Source organism: Thermobia domestica, chromosome 17 (assembly GCF_964235325.1).
Source record: "Thermobia domestica chromosome 17, izTheDome1.hap1.1, whole genome shotgun sequence".
Lineage (NCBI taxonomy): Eukaryota > Metazoa > Arthropoda > Insecta > Zygentoma > Lepismatidae > Thermobia > Thermobia domestica.
Window position 1 is genome coordinate 30,222,163 of NC_137470.1, and position 21,547 is coordinate 30,243,709.

The 21,547-nt window shown below is 33.8% G+C and overlaps 1 protein-coding gene across 2 annotated transcripts; it reads left to right on the forward strand.

Moving 5' to 3' along the window:
• Positions 1-1,450: 1,450 nt before the first annotated feature.
• Positions 1,451-19,903, forward strand: LOC145674641 (uncharacterized). Of its 2 annotated transcripts, XR_014129005.1 has the most exons (4): positions 1,470-2,413; positions 8,558-8,730; positions 16,193-16,332; positions 18,915-19,895. XR_014129005.1 is itself a non-coding variant. In XM_081744859.1 (3 exons), the coding sequence occupies exons 1-3, from the start codon at positions 2,137-2,139 to the stop codon at positions 18,948-18,950; spliced, it is 486 nt and encodes a 161-aa protein (XP_081600985.1). In that variant the 5' UTR covers positions 1,451-2,136; the 3' UTR covers positions 18,951-19,903. The 2 variants fall into 2 exon arrangements, 1 of the variants encoding a protein (XP_081600985.1); XM_081744859.1 differs by lacking the exon at positions 16,193-16,332 and having other exon boundaries at positions 1,451-2,413; positions 18,915-19,903.
• Positions 19,904-21,547: the final 1,644 nt, after the last annotated feature.

Consider the following 21,547-nt stretch of genomic DNA (forward strand, 5'->3'; position numbering starts at 1 on the left):
CACACAGCAAGGAATATTTCCTCAACCAAAAGAAAATATTTTCCTTGATTTGCAAAAGGTTTTCCTTCTCTGGAGATTTCCATTCTGGTTTCCCTAATGTATTCCGAATATTTCCCGAAAATATTTTCTCAAAAATGTTTCTAAAACATTTTAGAAATTACCGAGAGTACATTTTGAGAATGCTTGCCAGAAAGTAAATCCAGGAAAATATTCACAAAATATATTAGAAATATTGTTTTGGATGTATTGTAATATGTTTTTACTGTTCAGAGGGGAAATATTTTCGAAATGATACTAAAAATGTTTTCCTTATATGATACGGAAAACAATGAAATGAAATATATTCCATATATTTAAAAAATGTTTTCTAATACGTTATTAACAATATTTTCTATTTTTATGAGAAAATATATTGAATATATATTTTTAAAATCGTTTTGAATATTTTAAAAATAAATTCTTTCGTAATATAAGAAATATTTTTTAGAAATATTTTAAAAAGATTTACTTAATTTTTTACAAAAGTATTTTGGTAATCTGCTCATATAACTTAAATGAAGAATTTCCGACCAATATTTTAGTATTATTTCCAGAATATTTTATCGAATTTTGAATATAAAACGTTAAGACAGGGAAAGGAAAACATATTAAAAATGAATAGAAAATGTTTTCCGTTATGTTTTGGAAAATATGTTGTGTTTTTAGTGAACCACATTTTCTGATATATTATAGAAACATTTTTACATTGTTTTCAGAATATACTCTTTCGTTACTGGAGAAAATATATTCCTTGTTATATCTGAGAAGTATTCCAAATATTTACCGAAAATATTTTTTAAAAAATGTTTGGAAAACATTTTATGAAATACAGAAAGTATATTTTTAGAACATTAGCAGGAAAATAATGTAAGAAAAAATACACAAATTGTACTAGAAATATTGTGTTGGATGTAATGTAATATGTTTTCACTGTTGAGAGGGGAAATGATACTAAAAATGTTTTCCATATATGATACGGAAAACAATGAAATGTAATATATTCTATATATTTAAAAAATGTTTTCTAATACGTTATTAGCAATATTTTCTATTTTTACGAGAAAACATATTGAATATATATTTTTAAAAACGTTTAGAATATTTTGAAAATATTTTTTTCGTAATATAAGAAATATTTTTCAGAAATGTTTTAAAAAGGTTTACTTAATTTTTTACAAAAGTATTTTGGTAATCTTCTCATATAACTTAAATGAAGCATTTCCGACCAATATTTTAGTATTATTTCCAGAATATTTTATCGAATTTTGAATATAAAACTTTAAAACAGGGAAAGGAAAATATATTAAAAATGAATAGAAAATGTTTTCCGTTATGTTTTGGAAAATATATTGTGTTTTTAGTGAACCACATTTTCTGATATATTATAGAAACATTTTTACATTGTTTTCAGAATATACTCTTTCGTTACTGGAGAAAATATATTCCTTGTTATATCTGAGAAGTATTCCAAATATTTACCAGAAACATTTTCAAAAAATGTTTGGAAAACATTTTATGAAGTACAGGAAATACATTTTTAGAACGATAGCAGGAAAATAATGTAGCGAAAATTTTCACAAATTGTACTAGAAATATTGTGTTGAATGTAATGTAATATGTTTTTAATGTTGAGAGAGAAAATATTTTGGAAGCAATACTAAAAATGTTTTACATACATGATATAGAAAACAAAATAGGTTCCAAATTGACTCTCCATAGGACGTTTAGTCTTGGAGCCACTTTTCATACCGATTTGCGTTAATGCAACGCAAAAGTAGTGTTTCATTTGGCCGGCTTAGAAGTCACGCAGAGGTTGGTATAGTTCTGTTCACGACATAAAATGGGCTATTTATGTATGCTGTGATATTTTCAGTTGAAACATGGGCTGATCCTGAAATACGAATTTAATTATTAGTGGAGATTGAGATACAATATAAAGGAATGTTCCTTGCCGGCCTGGCATCATTGGAATTTTCGTATGTTTTTGTGTCGTGAGTGTGAATTTTTTCAAATTTTAAAAATTTTATTCTCAGTGATATGCAGGATTTATACTGTACCAATTATTATCCGGCGAAGTAAAGTACAGGAAAATAATGTATGAAGCTTAAATACTATCACGTTAAGTTGTGTGAAGCGAAGAGTTATCTAAAAGAAGGAATCATGTATTCTCCGACTTCTGATACGAGATCTATAGGGAAGTTAATGGATCTATTCAGAAGCTACGTAGGTACTGAAAATACTTTTCTGAATAGACCTATAGCCACAAAGCTAAATTTTGACGACACATTCGACCTCTTAAATAAAAGGAAAGGGGATAGTGATGGCCAAAGACAATTACAGAAAAAGAAAAAGGAAGAACCATCAGCAGAGGAAGGTAGATATCGACGTTGGAGATATTTTCGATAAAGTATCTTGTGAGCATAAAGTGTAAAGTTAATGTAAACTGAAATGAGTTGCAATGAGTCTGAGAAAGCAAACTATAGATTAGTCGGTAACTCTTTACTTTGGGCAAGGCAGTGATATCCCGTCACTGTTAGTATTATTCACAGGTCTCATTGGTTCCTTTCTGTTGCTAGGGATTATTCATAGACTATGTACGACCTTAAAAAGGCAGTAATAAGGGTTCTTTAATTTACTACAATATTGCCCTTGTACTTAATGCAATCAGTTCCTGTCACTGCCTTGCCTAAACTAAAGATTTGCCGATTAGTCTATTCCGTACAGTTTTACTATCCGGATCCATAGTGCATGCAGTAGTAGGAGTAGCAGTAGAAAGGTTAGAAGCTCCCCCCCCCCCAGGGATTCGTTGGGTTCTGTTCTCAACATAAAATGGGCAAATTAAACACTTTCCAAAATTTTTCTGTACATTTTACAATGTGTGGATCCGTATAGTAAAACTGCACCGTCTTTTCTGTTCTAATTTGAGGTTCCTGATTGTAAGGGCCAGGCTTGGGTAATAAAATGTGGGGTCAATTACATAAGGCGAGAATAAAATTAATCGTAATGTACAGAATAAATCTGGGATATAGTATACAACAGGTCCTCATCATTTTCCGAGGACTCACGAAGTTCAGTATTTTACGGATTATTCATTGAGGACCTAGGAACTTGAAAATGGGGTAACAAAGCGATTTTCATTTACTTATCGACTGAAACTTGTACATGACATACCACCATTTCTACACGTGGTGCAAGAGTTTGAACTATCCTCGAGTACGGTGCACTTTATGTGCGCCTCTGTACTGCCCTTGTACTTTATATTTCACTATGTGTGTGGGGGGGGGGGGGAGAAGGGACTTGAACGCATATTGCATGTCTTGTGCTCGTGGATAGTTCTTACTGTTGCATTACGTACAAACGTGATGGTATTTCATGTAGAAGTTGTAATAACACACATAAGAAACGCAGATCACGGTGTACTCATACTGCATATTCCAGTGTGAGTACAACATGATCTGGGTTTCTTATGTGTTCTATTACCACTTGTACATGACATACCACCATTTCTGTACGTGGTGCAAGAGTAAGAACTATCCTCGAGTACGGAACACGATGAGGAGCTGTTGTATACTATTAGCTTTTAAAGGTTGATAAACTAACCCAAAGTGGAGATGAGTTGTCAGAATACAGCAGCAGTAATGTATTAACGTATACTGCGCTATTCTATTTTAGGTCAGATACTGCCAATATTTATGTTAACTTCTTTAATCGGAAAATTCACTGTTTACTAGCTTAGAGAGTATTTTCAAAGTGAAGAGCTACATTTCTCGAAGCAGATTCAGTCTAGGAAGGCTTTAGCTTTGTGCGAATAAATATAGTGTCGTAGAGTTCGGATATACACCATGCTACAGTTCAAAATGACCCGTGCTATGTGGGAACTAGCAAGCACTAGTGCTGTCTGAATCAGAACGGTAAAGGTAGAGGAGGCAGCAAAGTGTAGGTGCGACTGCGAGTAAAGAGTGATATTGAAAAATAGAACAATTTACATATTTCTCCTGTACATTTTAATGGTTTATTCTCGCATATAAGAAGCAATTAAGAAGTTGTCTTTTACTGGAACATTGCCTTCATAACTTGAGTTCATGGTGGTGGCTTTGTGCAGTATGTAAATACAAGCGTATACTTTGAATCAGGGTGGATTGATTTAAATCAAGATTTAAATTACTTGATTTTTTAAATAAAAATCGTTGATTTAAATCAAATTCCGAAATAATTTAAAGTGAAAATAAGTAAAGTCCCGTTTCTGTTCTGTTATTCCGATTTTATGGAAGATAATAATCATAATACAATAAGACTCAAATGTACAGTATGTACAGCTTTGAAAACAAGTGTCATGCAGAGGATGATTAGGGAAAATCCCGTTTTGAACGGGTAACAGGGCAATCCTGTTTTCTTCTCTTCGTAACATAGGGTTTATATTGTAAATCGTTAGCTATTCCAACGGGGAAATCACCATCGACATTTAAGACGAAGATTCTTTTGTGTACGCGTCTATATATTTGTTCCCAGATAATACGGCGTATTTAGAAGTGTCCTATCCCTCTCCGATTTTTTTTTTGTTTGTTTTGTTGTTGTTTTGTTTAGACTTTATAACTTGAGGCAAAATTTATGTATTTCGTGCCGCAAGCTAGTTACAATTTCCTTTAAAATATGCCCCTGCCAAATATCAGTGACTTTTGAGGAAAAAAGTGTCACTTTAATAAGCGTTGCTGTACTGTTTCCTTAACTTTTAAATTATATTACCTATTTTTAGGTGATAGGATAAAATCTTTATTATTCGATTAAAAAAGTACCAATAAAGCTTTTTACTTCGTTTTTTCAAGATTGAAGGAATTGTAGAGCACGTTACATATGCTTTCACTTCTCTCTGCGTCGAGACATAGGATGTGAGGACGTCATAAATTAAAAAAAAATAATTTTGTGCCTATTTTTATTATTTTTTGGCGGGCCTACATTTTGCATTCAGAATACTGAAATTCTGCACACTCGTTCAGTGCACTCTTAGTATTTTTCAGATGATTTCAGATCTCTGCGTGAAAACAGGGGGATCCAGAGGGGCGAAAATGTAAAAAAAAAAATATATATACATGTATATATATATTTTTAACAAAAAATAGCTTTCTTCGCGATTTCCCCGCCTAAGATGGAGACATATGAATGGTACCATCTGAAACGCTGTTCTGTTCCGAAGAGAATGATGTACGAACCATGATCTTAGGATAAATAGGGATGTTTCAGTAAACTGTTACCTGAGATCATGTTTTATACGGAAATCTGGGGTATTCGGGGATATTTTTTGCGGGCTTACTTTTGTATCTAGAAGTTTGAAATTTTGGACACTCATTCACTTCACCCCTTAGTATTTTTCAGATTTGTTTCAGATTGTTGCCTTTAAACACAGGCGGTACTGAGGGCTGAAAAGTAAAAAAAAAAAGGGGATATTTCTTAACAGAAAATCCGTTTTTTCGTGATTTTCCAGCCCCAGATAGCCTACACGATGGACACATTTGAATGGTACCGTTTGAAACTGTTTTATTCTAGGATAAATAAGAGGAAATTTTTATATTACATCCGTGTCATCTGGGGTATGGTGAGGATGTTCTTAGCTCATTGTTAAATATTTTTCCCGCCCTTATTATTCAAGATAGAAGCTTGAAATTTTATACACACATTTAGTACACCCTTAGTATTTAACAGTTGATTTTGAGATCTGTGCGTTAACACAAGGGAGTCCAGAGGGGATCAAAACTTGAAAAAAAAATCAGAAAAAATCCCGACATTTTTCAAAATTTTCCGCTTCAGGGACATGATAGGGAAAATGTGAGTGTTACCGTTTTAAAGGCTGTTCTATTCTGAAGAGAATGAGGTATGAACCATCATCCTAGGATAAATAGGGATGATGCTTGACTGAAAGTCTATAATTTACCAAAAAAAAAAAGCCATAATTTAAAGCTAAGAAACATTGTTTGGGATTGATATATGTTAACGATTGGGGATTAATTCAAAATTCAACCTCAATACTTTCACTTAAATGGCATAATTGGCATTTAATACTAATTTGTAATGCTTTTTCTCCAGTTCGCGAGTTGTATTATGCGAGGAGAAAGATTTGATTTAAATAAAAAAAAAAAACATCAAAAATGATTTTTTAAAAAAAAATCATGATTTTTTTACACCCTGCTTTGAATTACGTTTTAAAACTTACACGTCAGATTACGATTTTCATCTGATTATTTCATCCATATTCACATTCCTTATATTTTGATTACTTATATACATTCTTGAACAGAGTCAAATTTTAACTTTCCGGGATGAGCGCTGTAGTAATTTATGGCAGAACGAGCGGATGTATTTTTTGTAACAGTAGAGGTTATACAACTTGATTTTAATTTGTATTGTAATGTATTTGTTTTAGTTTACATTTACGTGGGAATGTACTATTTTAGGTCCGTATAGATTTGCAAAATTTACCAATGGAGTACTACTTTTATTTCAGGAGAGCAGTGTGTAATTAACAGGGTTGGCTGGTTTAAACCAGCTGTTATTTTTTCAAAAAAACCAACTGGTTTAACCAAAAAAAAACGAAAAATGCTTTAAATCGTGTGAACTTCATGGTGACGTTTCCACATATCAAACCATCCGCATTACATTTATCTACTTTCCACCCTTTAAGCAGGACCACGACCGTCGAACCACAACCCATCTTTCAAGTGTAAAGCAAGTAGCGATTCGAGGTGTCTCTCTAAGCAGGAGTCCTCTCCGTGATAAACTTGGTATTTCATAAGGATGTTAAGCCTAAACATACGAAATGAAACCAAATGATATATTTCTACTTGAATGAATGCCTGTTGTTTTATAAAGAAGCCAAGGTTGCTTAAATATATTGATAGAAATTGCCAAATTTATCAAGTGCCTACGTAGCTTCCAACATCAGCTTAGATTTGACTTGGTTTTAATTTTATTGAATGATATATACATACCAAATTTGTAATTTAATACCTCAATTTTAGCGTAGTGATTATGATCCGTTGACCTTAAAATTTTACATACAGATACATGTAAAGTAATAACAGGATTTTCCTAATGGCTAAGGCGGGAGTTTCCCGATTTATATATAATTCTAGGTATAATGTTTTTACTTGTGTAACTGTTTGTCTTTTTGTCCTTCTGAAATTACTCTTGACAATTATATTAACAAGTAGGATCATGTAAAGATCAGTACAACGTATTTTTATCAGAAGTCCTTCGTGAGTGAGTCGGCAATCGCATTTGTGACCAATTAGTCCCGGTTTCGTGTCCAAATGGACAATTTCTCTTGGATGTAAGTCGAGAAGCGGTTTGGATTCCGCTTTAAGCTTGTGACCCCTTCCAGCATAACCTTGTTGTTGCATAATAACACCAAGGGGAAACAAACTAATTTCTGTCCATATTTAATATGAATACATAGAGTAAATTATTTAAACCAAAAAACTGGTTTAAACAAACAAAAAAAAGTTTAAACCTCCCCCCCCCCAAAAGTTTTTTTTTTCAATAAAAACCATGGTTTTGGCCAACCCTGGTAATTAATAACAATATATGATGATTTTAGTCTTTACATAATCATTAGCTTACGCGCATACGCACCCTCGCTGACGCACTTATTCCTTACGGACGCAACTTCACGCTGCCCCATTCCTTGTTGCGCTTGTGTCCTGACTCGGTTATGTAGCATTTGTAGTTTTTAGTGGCAACCCCATACCCATGTTGGTTGGTGTTTATATCACAACCGTTTCAATGGCATTCCTTCGAACGCGTATTTACACCCGTAACAAGTAAGCCTTCCTAAAGTGTCTTTCGTCCAGTAATATAACTCTTCCCGTAAGAAATACTTTAGTTGCTGAGACTGAATTTACTGATCAAAGATTTGAAATGTAGTGAATTTGAGTATGTGGAGCTAGGACAGTACTTTATACTTTTACTTGTTATCTGGCGTATATTGTCTTTCACTTTGAGTTCTGTTATTATGCTGAATAAAATTAGCAAGTCAAAATACAGATATAGGCGTAGTAACAATGCAGAACGGGCTGTTCTTTTTATTTTTTTAAATATATATATGATAAGTGATGACAAATTATTGTTGTGTTTGATCTAGTTACGCATCGTGGTTTTAGTTTTTAATTATAGAAACGAGCGTAGTGAATCTTCTACAATTCGACTCGATCGGCATTTGTTTATTTGTTCTATGTTAATGATCATAAAAGTTAAAATGAAAATGCGGCGTGTGTCTTTCTTCAACTGGCGGAAATAATTTTATTGCTTGGGGTTGTAAAACTTCAAATGAAACGTTTGTTTTATATCTTAACGCTTATGCCATGTAGTCTAAAGAAGACGTGGGGATCACGGTGGTTCATTTGTAGAATGCTTACTTCTGGTGCGTTGGGTAAGCAGGTCACAATACTTCCTTGAGAATTCTTACATATTTATACAGAAAGCAAATTTAGGAAAATGATAATATTTATTTTTATTATTATATTTTCAGTTTTAGCTGAAAGGTTAGAAGCAGCGGAAATGGAACTAGCTAGTTGTCATGCGAGGAACAAAGTGCTGGAATGCAACATGAGGGATCTTAAGACGTCGAAAGAAGAAATGGAATGTAAGTTGAAGCAAGAAAGACAAGCTCTAAAAATAGAAAGGGATCATGATAGAGAAAAGGTGAGTGAACTATGTATGTTCAGATAACGTTCCATAGTTATACTCTTTATGCTAAACGAGATGGATGAAGAATGAACGTAAATAATTAAGAAATTACATTTTTGTACTCTCCCGCAGGGAATCGAACGTGAGACTACGTGCCCGAAATGCACACACACTAGTAACTAGATCAGCGGGCAGTACTATGTATTTTCAGATTACGATATTCATTTCTTCTTTTTGTATTAGAACAAGTGAAATTTGTCAGTTAATTACGTCACACAGACACAGTTTATTCAACTGAGTGTGAAATTGGGGGGTGGAGGGACTGTAGGCACGGTATTAAATAGTAGATCTCTCAATGCACCTAGTTCGATCCTAGAGTATGTGAGTTTATGATGAACAACGTGATGAGCGTGAGCCGCAGCTTGAGGCGTGAGCGTGAGCTTTGGCTAAAAGTGTAATAATTGGTTTCTTTCTTTACCAAAGTTTTACATTTAATTCACATAATAATGCCGAGTGAGCGTTAGCGAGTGGAGACGGGTTAGTGCCCCGCAGGGCACGTTGTTTTCTGTTTTTATTACAGCTAAATGGGAAGACGTTCCTGTGTTCTAGAAGATTGCTGCCTTCTTGGTTATGTCACTAACCGTTACAGTAAACAATATAACTTTCTCCACGTTTCTTTATATTAGCATATATCAGGGTTGGCAAAAACATGGTTTTTATTGAAAAAAAAACGGTTTTTTGGTTTAAACCAGGTTTGTTTGGTTTAAATAATTTGCTCTATATATTCATATCATATATGGACAGAAATAAGTTTTTTTTTCATCCTGATGTTATTGTGCAACAACTGGGTTATGCTGGAAGGGGTCACATAAGCTTAAAGCGGAATAAAAACCGCTTCTCGAGTTACATCCGAGAGAAATTGTCCTCCATTTGAACTGGGAACCAGGACTAATTGGCCACAAATGCGATACGTCTGCCGACTCACTCACGAAGGAATCCTGATAAAAATATGTTGAACTGATCTTTACATGCTTCTTGATATAATTGTCAAGAGTAATTTCGGAAGAGCAAAAAGATAAACAGTTGCACAAGTAAAACTATTATAGAGAATTACATATGGACAATTTCTAAGTACTACGGAGTACAGAACTAACTTAGTTCAAGTTAGTTAACAATGACTTTTATTGGTCCAAATTAAAGAAAAACGACGACTTAATTTGCATATCAGTAAGAAAAGTGAAAAAGATACGAATTATTTGAGTCCACTTTGGCTCGGACTCATTTATACATAAATAGATACCAAAAATAGTTCTCATTTCACTAAATGCCTCTCGTGGGGTCTGCATGACCCCCCCCCCCACACACACACACAAAGTACGGCATTTCGAAGTATTTTATCAATAGTAAACATTGAAACGAAACAATATTTAGAATTTTTCTTTGATTGCAATTACATAACAATAATAACAACTACAAAAAATCACAAACATTTATAAACTTAAAAAAAAAAAAAAAAAAAATTGCTTTTGTAGTATAATCTTTTTGAGTAATGAATGGGGAATTCAGGTCTGAATATAACACGAATAATATATGGGAGTGAAACGTGATAACCCACAAATGTGTGTTCATCAAGATTTTACAAACACTTACACTTTTACGAACATTTTTCGTCTTTTGGTTTAAACCAGCCAACCCTGTTATATATATAGGGTGTAAAAAAAATTAAAGCATCAAACCTACAGAGGTGATTTGTCACATCAGAGCAAAGGAATAGTTAATATGGACCTGTGGTGAAAAAGTCCATACTTTCGAAGCTATAGGCTCTCGAAGACATAAGAAAATAAACTTTAAAAATCTATAGCTTCAGTGTGGGACCGAGCGCAGTCAAGGAAGACATCACTTAAGAACTAGTATGTGCCCTATTCAGATACCCATGTTTCAGAATTCTGCGGTGTTTGCGTATCAATGGACAGTTTATGAGCACTTCAACTTTTCTGAGTATTCCTCAACTGGCTCTATAAAAATTAATGTGTAAGTGCGGCAAGATTCTGAAATATGGATATTTGGATAGGGCACGTACTAGCTCTTAAGTAATGTGTTGACTCGACTGGGATCGGTCTCACAGTAGTGGAACTCTGGACCTCTAAATTTCCTTTTCGCACGTTTTCGGCAGCCTGTAACTATAGACGTTTGACCACGGGTCCATATGAACTTTTTTTTTTCTTTTCTTTTCGTGTGCAGAGTAAGAATTAAATTATAACTTAGCTGCTGATAGTCGAATTTCGGTTAAAACTACGCTAGAAGTCGTGTAGCCGAATAGTAACCGAGTAGTACTCAGTGAAACTACACTTTGCCTTTTCCTGGATTACTATATTACGGAAGGTATAACGTCGTTGCTTACCCGTGAAAAGTTGTAATGACGTTTATGGGGAGTTGCCAGCTTGTTTACTCGTGGCTCGGTGAGCGCAGTGAATGGTGGCTGGTGATTTGCTATCCTCTTACCACACCCCCAGTGACGAGCAGGTCCAAGTGCGGGAAGCCAATGACGCTATACCTTCTGACCTTTAGTTACCAAGAAAATTGTCAAAAGGTGTTAACCAACTTGGTTACATTAAGCAAAAGGAATAACAGCTGTACAGTTTTGCGGTAAAAATAGCCGTCTCGTCTTTGTAATTGCTCATTGCACTTATTGCCGGTACTTGGGCTGTTATAGACAATTAGTTATTTTAACCCCTCTTCCTTGGTTGCAGGACTCAGTTATTCAGGATAAATTAACACGTCTCAATTGATCTTTCTTTTCGAGTATCGAAATTCTTATATAATATTAAATTAGCTGCAGCATGGGATATTTCGAAGAAAATTTTTCTGGTCACAGTATGAAACATCCTCAGATATGCTAGTTGTCATTGTCGTGTATGTGATGCACTAACCAATTAAAGTAGTGTATACTAATTACGGCTCTCGATTAATTTAATCGTGTGGTTGGCGTAATCATAAATATATTCATCTTTATTAAAAATTAGTTGCTATATAGATGTATATGTAGTATATAAGCGAATTTTAAAGGGAAATGTAGACATAGTAACTCCCACAGGATTTTTTTACAGGGGGAAGTGGGCAAAATGACCGACATACAAGCAAAGACGCAGATACAAATACGTAGAACCACATAATATTTAATGTAAAAAAAAAAAAAAAACAATTATTGCAACTCACTGCTAACTTCACTAACTGTTGTGTGTGAATAAAAAAATTTAGCATATTTTAATACTAATTAGGAAAATCCATTGCTAAAGCAAGTGCTCCCTGCAGCGGGCGGCTATGGTTACAGAATACAGTTTTAGTGTTATTGATACTTCGTAAGTGAAATCCTCATTTAGTTGGGCGAGGAATCTAGAATACAATAGTGCTATGATAAAGAAAAGAGTAAGCTTTTATATTTTAGGTATGTTTTGTATTTGTAACCTGTTCTTCTTTCCGAAAGTATTTTCTCCTTTAGAACAACTTAACTCTGTGCTTCAGAAGTGCAGAAGTACAACTCTTATGTAAATCAGGCGCAAATATATGTATTGAAAATTGAAAGTAAAGATTACCATGAAAAAAAGCAATGATAGAACGACAGTGTGAAAAATACGAACCAACCAGTGCTAGATAGCCACTGAAAAGCACGAATATTATTAACAGAGTGAGCACAAGGGCGTAGCAGGATGAGCTTGGTGTGCTTCCGTATGGAGCGGTCATGTCAGGGACGGTTGATATGCACGTAACCGAGGGTAGTGTAAAAATTTTATAACCCATACAACTATGCCTTACATCTAATAGAGCTTTACTTCACTCCTGTGGTTCTGCATCATCACTTTACATAATGCCGTGAGTTCATAATAGCTTTCTTACGGAGTACTATGCATTACGTATTACGTATTTCTACCTATGATAAATATTATAATAGATATAAGGTTCCGATATATATTTACGTGTAGATTGCTATTGCAAAATGAATCAACATATAAATAACATAAATAATGGTTTGCGCCTTCCATTTCAACTCAGCCAAAAAAAGTACCATCACCATCTCAGATATTGTTGAAACTTTTTTTTATAGCAACTAGACATGTTTTTTAAATGACCCGTATTTTTTGTTGTCGGATAAGATTTTCCCGCCAAGTAATGGGCCATCAAAACGGGAAGTTCAATTTACGAATTTTAGAGGACGTGGAAAATGGTAAACTTCGTAGCCTCATCATTCAGCTATGGAGACAGATAGTTATAATTCTTGTTGTGGTATGTACACTCATGACAAAAATTATTGTCGCATGTCTATAAATATGTTGTTGTAGGAATATAATTTGATAACGAATTTGTCCGGTATTTCTTATAATGTTAGTATGTGTATAATCGGGAAAGACGATGTATGTGGCAAATTTCATGTCAAAAGAGCAGTAAATAAGAACAATAAAACGAAAATAAAACTTTCTTGTCCATTTAGCAACATTTTGTTTTACTCATTCTAATTTTCGTGTTTGTAATTCTTTTCTTCTGAAATTTACTACGAATACACATTTCCCGATTATACATGTAGTATCAATATTAATAGTACCCTGCAAAATCATTATCAAATTATATTCTTACAAGAAGACAGTTATAGATATGCGACAATCATTTTGGACATGAGTGTACATAGGGATATAAATAAAATATATTTTATTATAGTTTGGTTTGCGCATGCGTATCTTTTGGTACATAAATTAACAAATGAACGTAAGTTTATCTCTAAAGTCGAAGTTTGCGTCGAGCACTTCCGGTTCGAATTTTAAAATTCTATTTTACGGTTGGTAAGACCTAGTTACGCGCTTCTCGAAAAAAAAATTGTATTGCTTGTGTGTGCAACCGTCTTGTCGCAAAAAAAAATTCGAGAAACCGTCAAATTTTCAAAAATCACCTTTCTCGAAATCACCATAATTTAAAATCCTGAAATGTTGTCAAATTGTTCAACTTCACATGAATAATAAACACCCCAAATAGCATTGTCGACCAATGCTTCATGAATGAACTACAGCCTCTTGAAGTTAGCGAAGTTTCATTAACTTCAATATCACCGTTGACAACACTGAAAACAATGAAAGTGCAACAATTTGATGATGTTTGTGGTTCACATTCATTAAATAAAGAATAAAAGTTTCTCCTGGCTCCTTTTTATTATTTTGATCAAAAAGGCTCTCTCAAATAATAAGATGAGCCTCCCCTTCTCCGTTTTCTTAAACCGATGTAACCTGAGGTGTAAATTACGATTACGAAACAAAGTTTCACTGATTTTTTCCACTCTGAAGTAATTATTTGCTTACTTAGTGTCTTCTTCGCTAATAGCATGTAACCATGGCAGATGCTCCAATAGGTGTAGGTGCACTCACAACTCGTAGCACGTTGTCGATAGTCACAAAACACTCATATTCTCTTCTCTTATTCTCTTCTGGAAACCTGTACCCTGTTGAAGGTGCATGTGGAAACAAAGAAAAAATAATGAAATGAAATCTTGGGAGTTTTACGTCCCACGTTTATGCCGGTTAGGCTAAAGGAGACAGTGATTATGAGAAATGAGTGAAATGGCGGAATGAAGAAAGTGGGAGGAAACAGGAGAACCCCGAAAAACCCACCAGCACGGTGTTTGTCCACCACAAAGTCCACACGGCGCGAGCTAGGATCGAACCAAGGACCCCAAGCACCGGAGGTGAACGCTCTACCACTGAGCCACCGCGCCTCCTGGAAACACAAAGAACACTGCAATTTCATGTAATATTTGATTTATTGATAATATTTCTGCTATCCATCACTGGTTATTATATATGTATGTAACAAAAGTTAATTTTTGCAAATTTCTTAAATCTACACTTTGAATTGGAGAAGCTCGATTTTGGGGAAAGCATGAAGTTAGTCCATAGTAACCCGTTACTGCCATAAAAGCCAAAGATGACTTCGGTAAATACCGGTTACCGGTCGCACACTTTCCCACTTTTTTTTTTTTTTTTTAATTGTCGAATTCGGTTTTTGGCAACAAGACGAGAGTAATACCCGGAGTTGGTACTTGCACTATACTCACGAATTTTTCTGCTGGTTTAATACTGTGAATCTGTTTTTCGTCTTCCCGTGTTGCCACATTCTTATCCCCCCTCTCCCCAATACGTCGGAGAGACCTTTACCACGGCCGGTTTCACTGAAAAGCAACTGCTTTATCGGACCTGTCTTCATCTTGGACATCTGAAAGCAATTTTTAAAGTGGAATGCAGCACCATCAGAAATCACTGAAACGGTTTATTAAATTGTAGACACTTATTTTCACGTACTCGAACCTTTTTCTATAACGCATATTTTCGCTTTTCTTCGAGTATTTTTAGAATCTTATTCATGGCTATGAGTACGAGCCGAATCGTGTGTTTTGTCATCGCTTATTACGGCAAAACTGTCAGTTGTTTCATAATCATATATCTCTCCCGTAAAGGAGATTTGCTCGTTTCTCCAGTGATCACTCTGCACTTCCCTTTGCAGAATAACAGTTTAATTTAAGCGAAGTCCACATGCAGTAAAATAGAATTTTTATCTTGAAATTTTACACGGTGCTTTGCGGTAGCATTTTTTTCCACTTTCATTGTTGCAAACTGTGCCTTCAAAGTTAACGAAAGTTCGCTAACTTAAAAAGGCTGTAGTTCATTCATGAAGCATTGGTCGAGAATGCTATTTGGTGTGTTTATTATTCATGTACAGTTGAACCATCTGACAAAATTTAAGAATTTGAAATTATGATGTTTTCGAGAAAATGACGATTTTTGAAAATTTGACGATTGCTCGAATTTTTTGCGATAAAACGGTTGCATACAGAAGCGATACTTTTTTTTTGGGGGGGGGGAGGAGCGGGTAACTAGGTCTTACCAACCGTGAAAACAGAATTTAAAATTCGAACCGGAAGTGCTCGAAAAAAGCATAAACTTCGACTTTTCACATAAACTTACGTTCATTTGTTAATTTATGTACTTAAAGATACGCATGCGCAAACCAAACTATAATAAAATATAGTTTATTCATATCCCTATGTACATACCACAACAAGAATTATAACTCTACATGTCTCCATTGCTGAATTGTGAGGCTCCGAATTTGACCATTTTCCACTTTTTCTACAATTCATGAATTGTACTCCCCGTCCTTGATGGCCCATTACTTGGTGGGAATTTTTTTTTCGACAAAAAAAAAGGCCCTTTAAAAACATGTCTAGTTCCTATTAAAAAAAAGTTTGAACAATATCTGAGATGGCGATGGTACAATTTTATTATTTATTTATTTTTGCCTCAATTGAACTCAGATATCTAATTTAAGTTAAAAACAATGTACATTTCTCATTAATTTTTAGTTACTATAAAGATGTGACTTAAAATTTGTAAAATACTGTACATATTTTAATTTTTTGCATTTTATTTTTCTATAATAGATTATTTAAAAAAAAGGTACATAACGTAAGAAATGTTTATTAAGCACTGACCTGTTCCGAGAGATCAGAAAAAATGATTACGAGCTGGTTTTGGAATGAACATAGCTGTTCTTTATGCTATGTATTGGGTAGTTCAGGAAGTGAGTATTTATTGAATGTTTTATTATTATTATTCGATATGCCCATTAAACCATATAGTTGAGACTATTGTATTGATAGAAAGTTTGACACTATAATATTAATAAATTTTCATAGAAATAGGCACTAACGATACATTTAAATAGGAAGAATGGGTCAAATAGAATTTACTGTAGGCAGCCAATGACACCCCAAAATAAACAAACTTCTGTTCTTTATAATATATCGAACGTAAAGGAACAACATTGGTTGATTTGGCGCTTTATTGATGCATTTCGAAGGAAAAATGAGAAGCAGGACACGAGACAATGCTTCAAAAAGACGATCCGCCCAAGAAAAGAAGAAAATTCCCGACGAGAGCTCACGTCGTGGTTCGGATTCCACGTTAATCAGTAGGTTCACGTTTTGTATAGCCTCGCTGTTCACGGGACGTTAAACTCAAAATCAACTGAACTGAAAGAAGAAAATATATTCAAGCTGATAAAAGAATTCGCGTACAGAATTTTGAAACTGTTGACATTGCAGAATAATGCTGGATTTGGCCCATAATTCCGTCATGGAATGTTAATGTCATGGTAATTGTAACATAAGACAAAGCAAATTATTCAATAGGTATATTAGATTTCACTGTTGTTTCCTTTCCAATTATCTGTGTTGCAAATACGTAGTAATAAGCAGTAATGCAGTGTAATGAATTGCTATGAAGTTATGAATATCCTTTACGTTAGAGATATTGTAAAGATAACTTCAGAAGTTTACTTTGGGGTGTTGTAGGATGCCTACAGCAAATTTTATTTTAGCCCAATATAGATTCATGCTGAAAAAAATTTCTGCAGGTCATTGTGTCCGATTTTCCTGAAATTAGGATATATCATTCTAAAAACAAAATAATTAGACCCATTTTTTTCTGCACTATGCAAAAAAAAAAAAAAAAAAAAAAACTAAATTAAGCATTTGTTGCAACTGAGACTTTCAGTGACTGTTTGCCATGGCATTTTAAAGAAAATGTGGATCAAATTTAACCTTTCCGAACTTCTTAATTTTAGGTTGTGCAGTTATTTTTTGAGTTTTAGTGATATTAATGCCTATTTTTAAGGCTTTTAGTACGTAATCATCCGGTTTCTATTTTTGAAGTACATTATAACCCATTTAAGTAGATTAACCTATTTAGATATACGGCTTTGCGTCCAAACGTCCTGCTCCGGTATCACAGGGTGGTATAGGAGCAGAGGGCTGGTGTTATTTATCACTAGCCTTTAAGATATATCTATAAGTGAGCATAGTGAGAAGGACCACATATACATCTACCTTATTAATTTATACAGTATGGCGCTAAATTCGGTGTACAAAAGCAGAGGGGTGATTCCTGAGAGTTAAAAAAAAAATCCAATAAACATAGGGCGGAAACTCCATCGTTTATGTGTTATAGGCTGCTGAAATCATGAAAAAATGAACTTTAAAGGTTCATAGCTCCAAAACTATGGGACCTACCTTGGTCCGGTCAAGACTTCCCTATCCAAAAATGTGTGTTTCAGAATCCTAAGGTGCTTCCACAACAATGTTTATAGAGGGAGTTTGACTACGGGTCTATGATATAAATTACTCTCCAACTACCTCCCTAAAAATTGTTGCGTGAGTACCTTAGGATTCTAAAACATGTATTTTTGGATAGAGCACATATTAGTTCCTAAGTGAAGTCTTGACCCGACTTTGGTAGGTCCCATAGTTTTGGAGCTATGGACCTTTAGAATTGATTTTTTCATGTTTTCGGCAGCCTATAACACGTGAACGATGGGCTTCTCGCCCTAAGTTTATTGGAACTTCTTTGTTTGTTTTACTCTCAGGAAACACTCCTCTGCTTTTGTACGATGAATTTAGCGCCATACTGTAGGTATCGTTAAAAAAATGTAAATATTAAGCTAGGCTTAATCTGCACTTTTTAAAAAAGTTTATATCTCTATTACTTTATGGCAGGCATGCATATAGCGGAGTTGGGATTTGGGCACCAGAGTCCAGCGGGCAAGCACTGTGTCGGTTTTCTACATTATTTATTTACAAATACTGAACAAAAATTCAGAATAAATTAAATCTTTTAAAAGTTTTTTTCTTTTTAACTCTTTTTAAAGCGAGCTTATCTTCTTTATCTTTTAAGTCGAAGCAGGAAATATAAACCACCGAACGATTTCTGTGTATGAACTCTGTCAAACTCGTAACCCAGCTGAGTTACTTTCCTTCCTTCGCTCAGTAATACTCATTCATCTACAGTTTCCATTTTCATCCTAAGTTAAGTTTATTGTGTTCTGTAATATCATTATTTTAAGTTTGGATTATAGTTTCAATTCTATATTTACACTATAACTTTATTCAGCGTACCAAATTTGAGTGATAGTTATTAAGATATTTAGTATATAACTTCCAAAAGTATAGGAAACAATGTTTTAGTACTTTGGATAGCCTGAGGTAAGATAAAAAACCCGCATAAAACGCTTCGTTTGACTTAACCTTGATTCTGAGATATCTTTCGTTTTTAAATTTTGTCACACATGCTACAAATAGTAATTTTACAACAATTGGTTTATTTTAGGAGTCCACTGTGTTTGGAGGCTATCAACCGAGATGATTTCAAGGTACGCCGCACACAGGTACTACATAGACGGTACCAACTTTGACCGTAAGTAAGGATGAATCCCAGAAAAAGGAAGAAAGTGTTGTGACTCACCTAGCATTTCAGTGTCTTCCTATGTGATAAACTATCATCAGCCTCCCATCATTAGCGCGCGGCTTGCTCAATTTGCAGATTCGACGAAAAACGTTTTAGATATAGAGTGTTTGGCATAGAGACATTTAGTATAGGAAGCCCAAAGTTCATAGCGTCAACATAACACCAATTTAAAAATATAGACTGAAGATCTAATTAATTCTTATTGACTGTGATTTTTTTATTGGCGTAGCTCGCTTCGTGTGATGTGTATGGTACTCATTTAAGCTAATTTGCGGGTATATTATGCTTAGTTTTAATTTATGGCAGTTAAATCACACTTCAGATTCTAAAGTAATGTATAATATACCTATTTCGTATCGCTAAATATATTCTTAGATGAAGGTGACAGAGAACTTTTCAAGAAATAGTTTAACTTATTTTGTGTGTGTTGAGGGGAGGGGGGACGTAAGTAAACGCATGATTCTGCTGCTTGGTTTTCGGTGATTGGTACAGTCATCTTCTGAACGACAATACTAGGGTGTGGGGAAGAGTTTGTAAGGTGCAACTCTGTTCGAACTTTTCTTACAAAGTAAGTTTAGGTTTTTTTTTTTTTTTTTTTTTTTTTTTTTTTTTTTTTTTAATGTTAAATAAAACTTGTTAAAATTGATACACTGATGAGGTGTATATACATTTCAAACTATTATAATGTACGGTATGCAATTAGTAGACTTAAATTAATATAGACTTTTTGTTTATGTATTCACATTAAATATATTGTGTACTACAAATGTATACTTAATGTAAAATTTAATACATTATTACTGTAATTATTCTCAATAAATCTACAGGATTTTATGTCTCTTTTAAAGGTTCATTCCTTTATTTGGCTTTCGGTTTATGTAATTATAAGTAATGTAGGATGGTGGAATTTTGATCATTTTAAGGATAATTTCTTTATTATATACGATAACTCAAAGAAATGATTGTATATCGCATTAAATATTTACATGATATAAAATAAGTTATTTTCCCCATTTATCATGTATAAATCTTACCACCAGTGGGGTTCTATAGTATAGACACTGGTTGCCCAAGTACTTCACAAGTTGCGGTATAGTCAATGCGGTCTGGTTGCTTGAGCACTGACTTCAGGAGTGGTAGAATGAATGACTATTCGGAAACAGTGAGTAGCCTAGTGGTTAATGCATCGACACGGTAAGTTGAAGTTACAGGTTCAAACCTTAGTCCAGTCTTGCATTTTCTTTCCTTTTGTAATTATGTACTTTAGCTTAGTAGACCTGATTTCTTTATACTCGAGTTATTTCATCATGACTTTCAACACAAGGACGACATGAACCACTCACATGTTGATAACTGGGATGTCTTCCTTGTGCTCTGTCATTTATTCTACGCACTACAATAGCTGTTTTAGTGTTGTGTAAAACATACAACGAAGAGCACAATTAAGACACCTCGACTGTGGACATCTGAGTGGTCCACGTCGTCCTTGTGTTAAGAGTCGTGGTGCAATAAAATGGTTTCAAGGTGATATGATCACGTTTTATAGTGATTCTTTATAAGAAAAACTCATTATATACACGTGTTTGTAAGTTTCGTATATTTTTAATACGTCTGTAAGAAACTGTACTATAGCATTTTTTTTAGTTCCATTAAGAATACTTTTCACAAAATGCATGTGATTTGTTCCGATTGTTATTGTTCATAAGGTAGACAAATCAAAAACATTTTCAAATTACTTTTCTTGGTGTTTTGTAGCAGTAGCAAATGTTAAAAAAATATTAAACTAGTTTCAGACGAATTTGTACTAACAAAGAAAATATTTACGATTTATTTTTCAAATAGCAATTGATATGTTTTTGATTTGTTATTGTATGTAGTTTCAGAACGTACTTAAAGTATTTTCTAACATTTTCTGGTTTTCGCAGAGAAATATTTTAAATTCTTTCTGAATATTTTTCCGTCATTACTACCATAACACCGACAGTTCGAAATACATTTCTTTCTTCAACCTATAAGCTAGAATACTAGAATTTATTTCAACAAATTTATGTGATGATAGAAGTTTTTGTGTGTTCTAAGCCGGTTCCAGTATACACAGACTTCTACCACTCCATTAATTTGTACAAATGAAATCCAGATATTTTAACTTACAAGAGTTGGAAAACTGTTCAGTATTGAAGAAAGAAATGTATTTCAAACTGTAGGTGTTATCGTGGTGATGATGAAAAAATATTCAGAAAGAATTTAAAATATTCTATGTGAAAACCATAAATCGTTAGAAAGTATTTTAAGTACGTTCTGAAACTAAATACAATAACAAATCAAAAACAAAAACATATCAATTGCTATTTGAAAAATGAATCGTAAATATTTTCTTTCTTAGCACAAATTCATATCTGAAACTAGTTTAATATTTTCTAAACATTTTCTACTGTTACAAAACACCAAGGAAAATAATTTGAAAATGTTTTTGATATGTCTACCTTATATTCTCT